Source organism: Branchiostoma lanceolatum, chromosome 3 (genome assembly GCF_035083965.1).
Source record: "Branchiostoma lanceolatum isolate klBraLanc5 chromosome 3, klBraLanc5.hap2, whole genome shotgun sequence".
In the NCBI taxonomy this organism is placed as follows: Eukaryota; Metazoa; Chordata; class Leptocardii; order Amphioxiformes; family Branchiostomatidae; genus Branchiostoma; species Branchiostoma lanceolatum.
Window position 1 is genome coordinate 8100118 of NC_089724.1, and position 15839 is coordinate 8115956.

The window sequence follows — 15839 nt, forward strand, 5'->3', positions numbered from 1 at the left end:
GTGAGTTGTAGTATTTTTGGGCGCGGTGCAGTTGGTTCGCTATCGAAGCCTTTTTTGTATTAGTCCGTGGCAACGGTGATGCGGTTTTCTCGCCTGATGACCCAAATAGCATCGTTTTTAATGCATTTTCACAGATTTGGGTCATCGGAGATTGCGAAAAAGTTATCACATGACTTTTTTATTTTTTTCATTTTTTAGAGACACCATTTACTAAGCTTTCTCAGCATATATGTCGTGACCCCAGGAGAACTCGTTTTTTTCCGAGCAGATTCGATCAAAAAAGTGTAAAAAAATGATAATTTTCGGGTGCCAAATTTACATTTTACCATGGTTTCTACCCAAAATAAAGGGACAACGGACAATACCGATAAATACATCGGAGAACAACAGAAAACCGCTTTTCGACCATGTGATTACATTTTCCGTCCTACTTTTCTCGGCGGAATTGTAGCCCGTCGACCTGAGGGTGTCGGCCTACATACGAAATCGCAAAAAACTCTGGTCCGAGACCTTACATATGTTGTTTCTGGAAAGTGGAGCATCAACAGCTACCAATTATGCAAATAAATTCCTAATTTGCATAATGAATGCAAAAACACCATAATTCATCTAATAGGAAAATCATAGGACTGTCATTATTGCAACTTGTGTAAGTTAGATAAAGGTGTTTATGACCAAGCATATATTATGCAAATGTATAAGTCATTTGCATGAATAGAATTGTTCATGGAGATATGAGGTCGTGAAGCTTTTTGTAAAATTTGTTGTTTCATTTCAGCTTTGTAAATGACTTTTCTCTCCCTCCTTTTCTCTCCGTTAGGTGATGTATCCCTGATGAATCTGGGCATGAGTGATGAGGACTACAACTTCCTCAGCCACGAGGTCAGTGCAGTATCACTAGCAGTGGGAAATAAATTCTACGTTGTTCACATCATTTTTCCAAAAGACAGTATAAGCCAGAGTGTGAATATTGATAAAATCTTTGTGTGCAACATTCCTTTAAAGTTTTTGTCAAATCCTTAGACTCTGACTCCATGGATAATTATGATCTTGTGACATTTCAGATTGACTTTATCGTCCATGCTGCTGCACATGTCAACCTTATCTATCCATATGAGGTGAGCTTTCAACAAAAAATAATAATTGTTTAGTTAATATATCAGTAATGTTCTGTGTGGTACTCAGTCCCTCATCTTCTGGATCACAAGGTCTAAGGTTTGTATCCTAGCCTATCCATTGCCATTTTGAACCCTAATTTACATGCTACATGGGTCTGATTGCACTTCTCCTAAAGGAATGTTACAAACCATTTACCTTATGTGTTTAAAGAGAGTCCAGAATTTAGCATTTTCAGGTTTACCTTCTGAATCAGAAAACATTAGGAATATACATGTAGAGCTCTCGGGCCAAGATAAATTCATTAATTTCAGTTACTGCATTCTACTATCGGATCATGTTACCAATTCTCCAGAGGTCTCATTCTGTCTTAAGTTTACTGATTGTCTGATTTGATCTGTTCACTGCATATTGTCATGAATTCCCATTTACAGGCCCTACATGGCCCCAATGTCCTAGGAACCCAGAATGTGGTGCTGTTTGCCTGCACCAACAAGATCAAACCCCTTCACTACATCAGGTTAGGACTTCATTTTGCATTCAACTGTATCAAACAGCCTTGCACATATTAAGCTTCTAGTAAAGATAATTGAATGTTTTCTATCTGGATGATTTGGATCATTAGTTAAGTTAAAATCCTCCCACACCATTATTGATGTATAGGGCGGTGCCCATCTCCATTTCATAGCCCTGGGCCACACTGTGGTGCAATCACTGTAGCAGGGGGCTAAGTCCACTGGCAGTGAAGTGTGTTTAACTTCCATACTGTTTCAGAAGTATGTACCATTTTTATTAAGTCTTTGGTATGACTCAATGCGCCTCTTGTCCAGAGGTGTCCTACCTGGGGCTTGAACCCCAGTCCTTTTGGTCCAAGTAATTTGAACCAGATGTGGTGAGAGGCAGAAGGTGCAGACCACTACACCACAGGGACACCCCGATTTGGATCATACAAGAATACAAAATGTTGTCTATGTTGCTAGCTTGAGTTTATGTCCTTTTCTATACAGTCTTTGAAGAAGTTTTTGCATGGTTTTGTCCGCAGCACCAACGCAGTGTTCCCCCACGGCTGCCAGCAGTGTGGGGAGGAGGAGGACATGCTGCAGTACGCCTCCCAGCTGACAGATGGCTACGGGCAGACCAAGTGGGTGGCTGAGCAGCTGGTGCTGAGGGCCAAGGCTCGGGGCTTACCTGTCACTGTTTACAGACTGGGTAAGGTTTGGTACTGTAATAACTCCAATTGATACATAATTTCAATAGCCTTTCATCTTGATAAAACAAACAAACAAACAAACAAACAAACAAACAAACAAACAAACTGTCTACTGACTGGGTAAGAAGCGGTACCATGATATTAACTCCAATTACTGCATACCTTCAATAACCTGTCACTGTCTATAGGCTGGGTATTAAGGATTGGTACTAGTAACTGTAATAACTACATTTTTCAAATACCCTCAATAGCCTGCCACTCAACAGTCTATACACTGTGTGTGGCGCTGGCCGACCGGCATGGATCGGTACCGTGTTAACTATGAAGCTGACGTGTTATGCTGAATGGCAGTTATACCAGCTGACTAATCCAGATTGAGATTTAGATTAGGCTTGAAATCGAAACACAACACTCCACATTATATGATTATCAACAAGCTATGATGATGATGATGATGATTGATTATCTTCAAACAATTCACTAGTTATAATACTGTTGTACAGCAAAATAAAGTAATGAAATGGACAATAAGCTAACAGTAATGTACAAAACGTAGACAAAAACATTTTCATCAAATCTCCTATGTGTGCGTCAACTGAACAGACAAATTAAATGCTCTGATGATGGCTCAACAGATTCAGTGTGTAACACACCACTCCCACTCCTCCCCAGGTAACCTGTCCGGAGACAGTCAGCAGGCATTCTGGAACCCTGCAGACTTCATCCTGCTCACCCTGCAGGCCTGTGTGGAGACCATGACTGCACCTGACATAGACTGGCAGGTAGGAAAACTATACTTCCCCATGAATTAGTAGCCTCTTCCATTGACCCCATGACCTAGAATGTCTGAGGGAAAACCATTTTGACCTCCAAGTTGACTGATACATCCTGCCAGTCTCTGGTTACACCATCTTCCCATTCACATCCTGTCACTCTACTGTATTCAAATAACAACAGACACATAAGAACAAATTTAAAGCATCCAGCCACACTAAAAATTATATACAGAGGCAAACTAAAGTTTAGTTTCAACACAAAGCAATATGTACTCAAATTTCTAACCAACCCTATGGTCTTTATGGGGACAACTGACCCTCTACCATATATGGATACAAATAAAATATTGAATTAGATATACTCTTCACATATGTTGCAAATGTTTACCAATGGTTAATGTCTCTGCCCCACAGATCGAGATGACACCAGTAGACTTTGTGAGTGAGACCATCGTGATGCTGTCACAGAACATCATGCTGGCAGCAGGAAAGATCTTCCACCTCATAAACCCACAGCCCATCAAGTCACAGTAAGCAGCTTTCAAACTCATGATACATGCATCAACTGAAACGCACGAGGCTAGTCGTACAGTCTCCTGGCTCCTAAGGGATTCATTATCAAACTTGGGCCGCATGCGCACAAACTGTTCACACTTACCACTAGGCTAAAGAATCTGGACCAGATAGACTGGTCAGTAAGTGGCGCTTTAACCACACTGTTGCAGGAACCACTGAAACGCAAGGGGGCAAGTAGTACAGTCTCCTGGCTTTCGGGGAACCGAACCTGGGCCGCCAGTGCACACTTTAACCCAACACGCTTACCACTAGGCTAAAAAGTCCAGACTGGTTAGATTGTTCAGTAAGTGGCACCTGAACCACACTGTTACAGGAACCACTGAAACTAAAGGGGCGAGTAGTACAGTCTCCTGGCTCCTGAGAATCAAACCTGGGCCGCAAGCGCACAAAGCCAACACATTAACCACTAGGCTAAAAGATCCAGACCGGTTAGGCTGGTCAGTAAGTGGCGCTTGAACCACACTGTTACACAAGTGTACAAATCTTTTATCTCTTGGAGCAGATAAATTGTTGTTGTATAATCTGTTGTGAACAATAAAGACGGCACAAGGCCCTGCAGCATTTAATTGCCTGCCTGTATTATTCCACATGTAGGACTCTGTTTGACTGGATGCGAGTGAATGGATACCCTCTCAAGTTACTTCCACATAAGGACTGGTGCACCAGGTAGGACAAAACAGTGCTTTCAATTCATACCTATCTCGTACTCTGTAGTAGTTACTTAAACACTTTTGTACTCAGTCAGGTAAGACTGTGTGCCTGGGTAGAAGGTAGGACTGGATCTGTTCAGATCTGAATTTTAAAAATGTTTGCATGTGCAAATATTCCTGTTTGAATGAAGACCTAAGCTTGCACAAATGAAGCTTAGTTGTAAGTTTATTATGTTTTAGAGTGTGTCTGATTCTTGATAGACAAAAGATGACTTCTAAGTGATGATGTATTTCCTTTTGTGTGTTTCAGGGTGGAACAACACAGTCGTGAGCAGGGTGAGGAGTCAGGCCTGGGCACCATGATCAGGTAATTAGAACATTTATTTTCTTCAATAATCAGTACAAATACTAGTAGTTAAACCTGCCGTGCATTGAGGTTATGTTTCAGCATTGGTTTGCTTGCTTGCTTGCTTGCTTGATTAAAATGATCATAGCATAAGGTTTCAAGAAAAGCATACCTTGACAGGTGCCTACCTTTTAATATTAGTGCTGTCTAGATATAGATTTTACAGTAACTTTGTCACAATCTATGTCTTTGGTTCATGACCCACATAGGGACCCCACAGTTTTCACAGCCAAGAGCACCTACAATATGCACAACTTCAACTTCGTGATGTCGGCGCTGGGACTGACGTACCCAGAGATCACCAGGGAACTTCTCAGGACATACTTCCACAACCTCACGCTGCGAGGGGTGCTCGCCTGTAACAAGAAACTGCGTGCAGGTAACTTAAAGTCAGCACAATCCATGTTTAGATATAGATGAAAGGAAAAAACTCAGATATGGATACTGAAGATTTAACTAGCTAACTAATGAATGATTATGAGGTTTGTTTTTCTTTGTCAGTAAAACTCAGTTTCTCAGACTACCAGTTTTCCAAGTATGCCATATTTTGCAATTAGCCTTACATTGTCTTAAAAATCTGTTTGCTCAATCGGTTGGTATTCTACCGAGAAAACTGGCAGTGCTCGACATGAATTCTTGTAAAATGTAGTGAAATGTGGCTTCTGTTTGGTCCCCTCTTGATCTGCATATGCTTGGGTCACATTTCCAATCCGGGGCCCGGTCGGGCAGCTTGCGGGAACGAAAAATATGATATAAAAGACAACTAAAGACAAAAAACGTTAAAGATTACTCCTAACTACAAATTGTGTATTTTCTTGATATGCATTTTTTAATTTTTCGTTTTTGCCGACAGCCCGGCCGAGCCCCGGCTTGGGAATGTGACCTAAGCAATACTGGTGAATGTAAAACACTGTAGGGTCTCTGACACAGGGGTAGTCAGCAGTCGGCTAGTCGTCCCATCACATTTACATACTATTAGACACAACTGTTCCGTCCGTGCATGCACACTGTCGAGGCTGCACAGTTTGATGCTTAAGTTGAATACATTTCATTTCATGATGATTAAGAAGAGTTTCGATTTCTTAATTCAAGCATCTGGCCCGCTGGCTGGGAAGGTAGCGGTGGTGACGGGCGCGTCCAGCGGCATCGGTGCGAGCACGGCCCTGTACCTGGCACGTGCGGGTGCGCAGGTGGTGCTGGTGGCGCGCCGGGTGGACCGCCTGCAGCAGCTGCAGAAGGACGTGGAGGCGGAAGGAGGTATTGCTATCGTGGCCAAGGCTGACGTGGTGAACAGGAAAGAGGTGGGTCACCTCTGTTTTTTGCAAACTGTAAATGCAGGAATGTTTGCAGGGATTTGATTTTGCAGTAGGGAGAAAATGGAGTGTTTGTGGTGGTTTTGAGATCGTGTTTGAAACAATAGTAGCACTACAATCACATAATGGAACAGCTTTTTGTGGTAGTTTTAAGTTTGCGGTAAAGACTAATGCCAAACCGCGAACATGTGATTCTATGATTGTGTTCAGGTGAAGGACATGATGAAGCATGTGGAGACGACCCTGGGAGGGGTGGATGTCCTGGTGAACTGTGCCGGTGTGATGTACTACACCATGATGAAGAACATGCAGGAAGAACAGTGGGAGAGACAGGTCGACCTCAACTGTAAGGTAAAAATACATAATCATGATCATCATCATCAATCTAACTCAAAAGTAGAGTTGTTTGTGGTTCCTTAACGTTTAGCACACTGAAGTATAATCATTTGGGCACCCTGTTCTCTATCGGTTACAGAGTTTGGCAGCAGGGAGAAGGTTAACCTTCTTTTCCTGGACCACATGGCCACTGCATGATAGAGTGCGTCAGTGTCATTCAGCAAAATGCTTAACTAATATTGGAGTTGTGAAGCTAATCGATGACCAAAAATTTCCAACCTATTACAATAATCAACTGCACTTTATTACCATTTATATGATTATAACACTCTGCTATTTTTCCAGGGAGTGCTGAACTGTATTGGAGCTGTCCTGCCAGGCATGATAGACAAACAGACAGGCCACATCATAAACATGTCCTCAGATGCTGGACAAAGGGTTAGCTCTTAGGATTAATCTTGATACTTTTGCTTTTTATCATATCCTAGTTGTGTTTTGAAAAAAAGGAGCTGTTGCTGAAATCCAGTTGTGAACATCCTGTCTGTCTAGACTAATGCTGCTAGGTGTAACTAGAGTGTTGACAGTGTCAATTGGCATGGATATATTTGTACAAACATATTAGGAACCTGGTTACTAGCTGTTCAGTGCAAATTAAACAATGAAATACTAATGACTATTGAACCAGTTGTGTCCAATACGACCATGTTTAAAGTTAAAAGGTGACATTAACAGTATAGAATATGTCATAAATGAAGAATAAATTGTAATTTAATCTATATCACTGGATTAATGCATTTTTTTTCTTTTTTAAATAAGATGCGGTAATTCTATTTCAGATGAAATCTTATTTTTCATAAAATGTGGTAATCCAGTGGTATAGAATCTGATTTAATTACAATTTCATTCTTCATTTCCTGGACCTGGAGGACTAATATTCACAAAGTAATGTATATCAAAGCATAGAAATATCTTTGTCTATTTGACCAGGGCTTTGCAGGCCTTGCGGTGTACTCAGGCACAAAGTTCTTCATCGAGGGTCTGTCTCAGGGGATGAGGCATGAGCTGTCAGGGTCAGGGATCCGAGTCACGTGTATCCAGCCGGGGGACGTCAAAACAGAACTTCTGGGACACTCAACAGACATGGAGGTAATGAGGGCCTGTGCTTGTATCCTCTGGTGTAATGCTGGGCAATACAATGCAACAGATATCCTTGATACGCCTTTCTCACCTGGTGGCCATTATAGAACAAAAACGTGGCCAATGAGGCAAACAAAAATTTAGTTTTAAGTTTTTAAGTTTTATGATATAATATCCAATTATCAATATTAAGTGTAATGCACAGAAAGGATGCAGCAATTTAGAGCCACATTGGCTGATCCCATAGTCCCACCCTCCTCGGCCACCATCAAAACGTAGAAATGCAAAATGAAAAGAAAAATGCAGACATGCAGCCTCTTCCTCATTGTTCAATTTGCTAATGACCACGTTATCATTGATGGACAGTTACGATTTTTGTCACAATGGCCTCGTTTTCATTCTATCATGTCCAATGGGTGAGAAAGGTATATAATTTTGATAAGAAACCCTCACATGTGCACAGTCATGAGAAATAACAACCATAAGATGGCATTAGAAATTGATGACTACTTATGGATTTACTGAATTCATTCGTAATTTGATGCAACTGTTATTTCCTACGACTAGGGTGAAGCAGTCACTGTGACGTCTTGATTTGTTTGCTTTTTTACTTGACGTCCATTTCTCAGGCTAAGGAACAGTTTGACGGCAGTGGACAGTGCACCATCCTGAACCCGGAAGACGTTGCCAACGCCGTTGTGTATGCAGCCAGTCAGCCACCTCACGTTGGTGTGAACGAGATCCTCATCGAACCACGGGAGGCGCCAATCTAAGGATTCAGTGCGCTTCAGATTTACAAAAAGCGATTCGGACAACCAAGAAAAAAAGCTTCTGCTGCAGCAGTTCATAGCGGTATAGCAGACAGGTTGAAAATGATGTCTTTCAAATCTCTTTATTGATAGCAAAGTTACTGGAAGCATTCCCTGTACAGTACATATACTGAAGAAACAAAGCAATTCAGCATCTCATACATATTGGTTACTAGGGAGCGAAATCATATACAGAATCTTGTTGCCAAACAGAAAATGTTCCATGTTGCCAAATGTGCTCTCAAATATTGTGTTGAAAAAAATGTGTGTTGATGAAACTACATGGAATGATTTATGATTCTTCTTGTCAACTTGGTTCAAAATGTGGAAAGTACTATAGATGTTATTGTTATACTATTATATGCTAAATTATTTACTAATTCAAGTTGCAATAGACTATTTAGTTTTATGGAGAAAGGACCACAATGTTATTTGTGTATTACATACTATGTAGGGCAGTAACAAATACATGTATTCAGGGAAACTTGTCCAGCAATACATATTTGGTACAATAGTTTGTAATAATTGTTATAATCTAATATTCCTGTGAAATTTGTCTTAAATATCATTATCTTTTTAATCTTTTTTTTTTACTCTAAACATAAGCCTTGGAAATTGGACACCAAGATATAAAAATGAGGTGATTGTATTACATTATTGTATCTTCAATCATTATCAATGATAACAGTTATACATCTATTTTAGTGAACATGTTTATTTCTGTTGTGATTCTAGTCTCAAATTCTACTGCATTATATAGGAGTTGAGTGGTTACAACCTCAAGTGCACAATCATATATTCAACATCCATACAAGTGTTTTCATCATGTCTTCTGATGGACTAAAAAACGCCTTTAGCATTATAAGCTATACTCATCACAGGATTATTTTCACAGTTATAATGGTCTATTTGATGCTGTCAAGAGGCACTGTATGTCCAGAACGTATAGAGCAAAGTGTTTTCACCAAAATGACTAGATAGAAAATGTATCAGTATTATGCAATAATATATCAGAATATCTCAGTTAAGCAATTGATGGTAGTAAAAAGATTAATTTGTTATAAAAGGTAATAATTGGAAGATCATGACTGTCTTCATGCAGTAGTTAGAAGCCAATAGAGATGGCAGTGTGGAGTATATAGAATACAGATCGATTCAGCAAGTGATGACAAGGTAATAAAATCTGTCTTCCACTGTTCTTTGTTCAGTGTTCACTCCTGGATGGGCGGGTGAGTGAATGAGTGAGTGAGAATGAGTGAATGTGTGTGTGTGTGTGTGTGTGTGTGTTCAGTTATTCTTAGCTTTTCCGAAGGTAATTTTCCAGCCAATGCGACAGATCTTGGAGAACCAATAGCAATTCAGGATTGTGAATAAGAAATTGCAAGGGATGTCCACCAGGAAGACAAGGAAGGGAACGTTCTGGAAGTATCCCGGCTGCATGGCCATGTGGTAGACGTGCCACCACTCCACACCGAGCATCGCAATCCGCACGTAGAAAAACACCACAGCCAAGGCGATTCCGTTCCACATGGCGAATTTGGTGTTTCCCTTTCCAACGCCGTTCAGCAAGGTCCTGCATACAACAAAGTCGAAGATGTTTCTTATTCTAATAACTACTACAACCAACTTTGATACTTTAAATGGAATCGTATTGACTTTTTACCTTTGTCCTTTACAGAGTACTAGAAATTGTTCTGAATACTTTGTAAAACTGCCTAGAATCAGAAAACACGTCTGTGATTGATAGAAAGATAACATTGCAGCCTCATGCTTCGGTCACATTTCAAAGCCGGGGCCCGGCCGGGCTGTTTGAGAAAACAAAGAATAAAAGACGCATATCAAGGATATACATAACGTATTGTAAGGAATAATTTTTCAAAAGTTTTGTGTGTTTTGTTGTCTTTTATGTCATAGTTTTCGTTCCCACAAGCTGCCCGGCCGGGCCCCGGGTTGGAAATGTGACCCTAGCATTACCTGGCTGAATTGGGGTATGAGACAAAGTATTTCTCAAAATTCATTAAGTTCATAAATGTTAAACATTTATTCAATATCTCTACACTAAAGGTAAGGTACCATTCTTACATCTGGAAGTTCTGCAGCTGTACTACATGAAGTTGTCCTTTGTTCTTAGTTCTCTACGTGTAAGATTCCCCGTTTCGGAGGCAGCCAACTAGAGAAGGATTTAGATACATGTATAGACAGTGCAAAGTTTACACACAGATTTATATGGCGTCTCAGATAGGATAGAATATATGTATATAACATATGCAACTAATCCGCGTTCTTTCCCAACCACCTCTATCATCTATTGTCTCTTTATTATCTAACTTGATAATTGATGAATATAGTCCAACCTGTTGTTGAGAAAGACGTTGGATGTCATGCAGATGAACCCCAGGTTGTGTGTGTGAGGTGAGCACTTGTAGATCTGGGAGTCACAAAGAATAGGCATTTTGTTATTGCATAACTGACATTCACTGAAAAATTGAAACATGATTGATTGATTGATTGATTGATTGATTGATTGATTGATTGATTGATTGATTGATTGATTGATTGATTGATGGATGGATGGATGGATGGATGGATGGATGGATGGATGGATGGATGGATGGATTGATGGATGGATTTATTGATTAGTCTGGAACAGAACGTTTCCCGTTGCCCCCTTTTCCAATTTGGACCTAAGCATTACTGAGAGTCCAACTAGTCCGCGAATACATTTTGTAAATCTAAGTATATATCCGGAGCAACGCAGGAAATTGTGTGATTCGATCTAATTTGATAACACAGTACCCCAGCATGTCGCTAGCTTCAGGAGCTACTAATACTATGATAGTAACCATGACCTACCATCTGGACAACTGCCATGCAAGATACCAGAGCGTGGTGAAATATAAAGGATGGTAGACGCAAGGCAGGGGTGGACAGGCTGAGTAAAAGACCTGCAAAAGAAGAAAAAAACGACTGTGATTTAAACCTTCGCCATGACTTTCCACGATTTTCCAACGAGACGAGAGAGAGCATTGTGTCCTGAGCGAGAAATTCACCTTCATGCTGCATACATGTACGCAGTCAATTTCATCTGAAGTACGTCATTATTTTGGTGCTTTCTCAGTCCTTAAATTAGATCAGCAAAAGCAGACTCTAACCGGGTTGTACATCAGAAAATGATTCATTTTATGCCTGTGCAAAACATAAATGCATTCCAGCAGAGTGTGCTTCACCTTTGGATGAGTTGTGTAGGAGGACAAAAAACAACAAAATCTTTTCGCGGCAGGAAAATATCGTACCTAGAAACTCGTATGCCGTCTCAATCGCGGCGCCTTGTCTCACCAATGGGTGATCAAAGCTGAAAAGAGGTGAGAAACGTACATGAATAGTTGCCCACGCCTACCTCCTCCAAAGTTCTGTACTTCAGCTATTTATGCATAGGACATAAGTCATTCGTCCCACATTTCACAGTATGTTCTTTTAGAGTTACCCATGACTCGGTTAATTTAATACCACATCGAGCTTCCTTGTCATCAATATCTTTATAGTGATCCGTGGTTGCCAGACTACTCAGCTACTTTAAGTCCTGTAAACCGCCGATCCAACTTTACCAGTCCCCTGAGATGGACCAAAGCGGAGAAGGTAGCTTATAGGGCTTGAAGTAGTCAGGAAACGGACTGACGTGTAGTCGCGACATCAAAACCTTCTCTCAAAGTACAAAACATGTATCTACGAGACCAATTGGTCGATAGACATACACATATATTATATATTAATGGATACTGTGTCCAAAGAATGACTACCACAATAAGTAAGATGTATTCAATGTAAGATTGTATGATAATGTTGTATATTTAAAAAAAAAACAAAGTGTATATTCGTATGTGGAAGCACGTGACCTAGCACGTTTTCTATTGTTTTAACGTGTACTTGGGGATAAGACTTGTTTTAATTGTGGCGGTGTACTGTGTAAAACAAACCGCAATTCAGCCTCTGGCTGCGAGAGTTTTGTTGACAATAAAAACCATTTGATTGATTAAAATGTGCAGTAGAAGTCCAACGTAAGTCACAGAAAACTAGAAAGCCAATTTGCATATACAATGAGGTTGAAACGATATTGTCGTGACCTGGAGATGTGATGAAATACTCACAAGAGCGCACGCGGCGGCAGCTCGGTGAACAGGTAGATGTACCAGCCCAGCGGTGCCAGGATCAACATGTGGACTTGACTCAGAAACCTGCGGAAGGCAACAGCGGTTCACGCTTGGTAAGGCTACGGTCCCAATTGCGCCGGTGCCCGTCGGGGGTGTAGTCCCGGCCGGGACCCAAAGCCACAAATTTGTCCCGGTGGACTGCCGGGTACCGGGGGTACCTCCCGGTGCTATCACGATTAGCTCACGGCGTGTTTGTTACCGGGTCCCGCGTTGATTTTCAGCCCTGGCTTAAATGATTCGGGGTCCCGACCGGGCCCAAAAATAGCCCGTCAGCCGCAGGGTGTCCCACGGGGCCACGCACGAAAGTGCAAAAAAAAACTTGCCTGGCTGGACCGGTACCCTTTTTTTTCAATTGGGACCGAAGCGCAATACACAGCAGTGCTTTATCGTTTTGAAAGTGGGAACTATTATAGTTACATGCTATATGTGCGAATAAAGTTGATAAAAATAAAAATGATTAATATATCTTCATAGGAAAAAGACCATACATAAACAGCGACGCAGCACAACCAGGGGGGGGTCACGTGATACACTTGTAACAGGTGTCTAGAGCTGTCGTCGTACATTTGAACCATTCTCATTCTGTTGGTTATGGATGGGTTCAATTTACACACTCTCCAAGCAAAGGTTCGGCTCCGGCTGGTTTTTAACGTCTTTCTAGGCGTTTTTTTTTTGTGTCGGGATTTCTATTTTGTCAAGTTTTCTTTGTGACGTCGCCAAGGAAGCCAAAAAGAAATTGTACTTACGCATCGTCCATGATGATCCTCTTGCTCGCCGGTAAGGAGGCGTACTGGGGAAACACCTTCCGTAACACCGCCGGAGCGACGTACACGAACATCAGCAGGAAGAAAACCGCGGACCCGCACAGGGTGGCCAGGTTGGTGGCCTCCAGCACGGGACCGGGATTCTGTACAGCTGTCGGGTGCTCCATCTCAAATGATGTCGTTACTTTTGGTAAAGAAAGAATAGTACACAGCTGCAGTACGGGACAGTGCAATCACAGGACAAACTTCTTCAACTATCTAAAGGCAAAGGTCAATTCAAACCCAACACAAAACTTTGCATCCAGGCTAACGGGGCAGCAGATATCATTGCACACCAAGTTGAGAACAATCAATGGAAGGTAGACGGGATGACGTGATATCACGTTATGTATAATATTTAGACGCACCTGTAAAACCGCGGAGACCTGTTCAAAAGGCGTGTCGGTCGCTGATAGTGAGTTGCCCACTTGTGACGGCTTGAGGTGAGTATACTCAATTCGCTGTGACTTGGCCTTCTGCCACGTATGTAGGTCACTAGCTGGACTGTCACTAGTTAAGGTGTAAATGACAAAGTCCACTTAGATACCATTGTGTAAGATAAGATCTGTCAACGTTAACATTCCCTGGGGATATGTGCTTTGCTTGGGTAGCTTATCTCTAAGTTGATTTTAGGGTGGACCGTAACGTCTCCTGACTACCGTGCGGCTGCGTCTCCAGTGGGGGATAGATCGGCTTTTATGATGGAGTAGATCTAGAGAAGCCCGTCACAAAACTTTCTACGTGATCATGATATATGTGAAAACACTGCTTGGAGATTATTGCTTGGCTACCTAGTACCTAAATGTCCTTGCGGATATCCGACTAAGCTCTCTGACTCAGCTTCTTTTCATCTTTGTGTACTCTCCAAGCAGAGGTTCGGCTCCGGCTTTTTATCTCCATGAAAAAAAAAAAAACTTTTTCATGGGGATATTGTTTTGCGTGCGTTTGCGTGTGTGTTATCCTGTGCGTATGTTTGTGTCACCGGACGCTTAAAATCAGCATAACTGAAGAACGTGTGGAACTGTGGATGGATTGTATGTGGGTAGGTGCTGGGAGGAGAAAGATCCGTGTTAATTTTGGGCCCCCTGGTATGTGTCACTGGAACTGCAATGGCGTATTTGTAAAAAAAAATCTTCCAAGGAGAATAACTGAAGAAAGGAACGACAGATTTTCATGTTATTTGGTACACAGGTGGGTTGGACAGGGATGTACAAGCTGAAGTGCTAATTATGCAAATTGGGACTGAATTTGCATAAGTAATGAGGAATATCTACTCCATTGTAGGTACAGTATGTGCTTTGAGGTTGCACCTGTCACATCTGTTGGTCTCTTATCTAGGTCAAGTATTCCCCAGGTCCCAACAGCTGGTGGTCAAACAACAAATGGATACACTACCGAACCTGTGTACTTGTTTCTTTTATGTGGATATCCTCTGGCACATAAAACAAAACAACCAGCAGCAACAACAAATACCTAGGGCAAATAAAACACATCATACATAAAAACAAATTTCATGGAGATTTTTGGTCTTCAGACTCTTGTTTTTAATGTCTTTTTTGGCGTTTTCTGTCGAGCTTTCTTTTTTGTGCAGTTTTCTTTAATTCACCGAGAGATCTTTGCTTGGCTACCTAGTACCTAAATGTCCTTGCGGATACCCGACTAAGCCCTGTGACTCAGCTTCTTTTCATCTGTGTGTTCCACTTTTTCGAGGATATCTGATTTGCTAGGCTGGCTTATCTCCAAGCTTAAGCTGATGTTGGGGTGGTTCGCGACGTTTCCCGACTGCCACCCTCCCCTGCTTGCAGGTTTTTGGTTGGATACCTCACGCCATGTAATGCTTTGGTCCCGATTGCGCCGGTGCCCGTCGGGGTGTAGTCCCAGCCGGGCCCCGAAGCCACACCGTGGGGGCACCCCCCGGTGTTTGCACGGTTAGCTCAAGGCGTCTATATGTTACCGGCTTCCGCGTTCAATTCAAGTGCTCAACTCATTCTCATCCCATACTATACACTCTTGTATTAGGTATGATAGCCTTATGGAACTTGCAGATGCCAAAATATGAACCTCATACAATTGTTTTGCAATAAAGTTATCATTATTGTAATTGCATGATACTGATACATTTTATATTTAGTTATTTTGCTGAAAGCAATTTGCTCTTTATGCCCTAGAAGTAGAATGCCTCAAGGCAGCGCCATATAGATCACCCCTACTGTGCTAACAATGACGTATATGACGATACCATCACTTCTATGATAACAATCTTCAATGTGACCATGTTGCAACTGTAAAATATCCATCTCAGTTTATGCTGCTAAAGGTGTATTTTTATGATGAAACACTGTTGTACAAGTACAGTTAACAGTTATTCCGGCCCGGGGTCAAGTTAGAGCTATTTCATTGCTGAAATGTGGTGCCTTGGTCCATTAAATGTCGTTATAAATCAATCAAAAGGGAGGAAGGCGTCAAAGCAGTCAAAGGAATTCCGCCAAAAAACTATCC

The 15839-nt window shown here is 41.6% G+C and overlaps 2 protein-coding genes across 2 annotated transcripts in view; one reads left to right on the forward strand and one right to left on the reverse strand.

Annotated features, from left to right (window-relative positions):
* LOC136429992 (uncharacterized) overlaps positions 1 to 9527 on the forward strand; it is a 31788-nt gene extending 22261 nt beyond the window's left edge. Inside the window, exons 16-29 of the mRNA XM_066420199.1 lie at positions 821 to 882; positions 1065 to 1118; positions 1551 to 1636; positions 2159 to 2325; positions 2999 to 3108; positions 3517 to 3632; positions 4273 to 4344; positions 4639 to 4695; positions 4944 to 5113; positions 5827 to 6035; positions 6258 to 6398; positions 6729 to 6821; positions 7371 to 7529; positions 8150 to 9527. Of these exons, the coding sequence (XP_066276296.1) occupies positions 821 to 882; positions 1065 to 1118; positions 1551 to 1636; positions 2159 to 2325; positions 2999 to 3108; positions 3517 to 3632; positions 4273 to 4344; positions 4639 to 4695; positions 4944 to 5113; positions 5827 to 6035; positions 6258 to 6398; positions 6729 to 6821; positions 7371 to 7529; positions 8150 to 8293 (1640 nt within the window). The 3' untranslated portion in view covers positions 8294 to 9527. The remainder of the gene's footprint in view (positions 1 to 820; positions 883 to 1064; positions 1119 to 1550; positions 1637 to 2158; positions 2326 to 2998; positions 3109 to 3516; positions 3633 to 4272; positions 4345 to 4638; positions 4696 to 4943; positions 5114 to 5826; positions 6036 to 6257; positions 6399 to 6728; positions 6822 to 7370; positions 7530 to 8149) is intronic.
* LOC136429993 (TLC domain-containing protein 4-B-like) lies at positions 8388 to 13481 on the reverse strand. The gene is made up of 6 exons (XM_066420200.1): positions 13284 to 13481; positions 12475 to 12561; positions 11623 to 11681; positions 11183 to 11274; positions 10684 to 10757; positions 8388 to 9902 (listed from the first exon to the last, which is right to left on the reverse strand). The coding sequence occupies exons 1-6, from the start codon at positions 13466 to 13468 to the stop codon at positions 9617 to 9619; spliced, it is 783 nt and encodes a 260-aa protein (XP_066276297.1). The 5' UTR covers positions 13469 to 13481; the 3' UTR covers positions 8388 to 9616.
* Positions 13482 to 15839: the final 2358 nt, after the last annotated feature.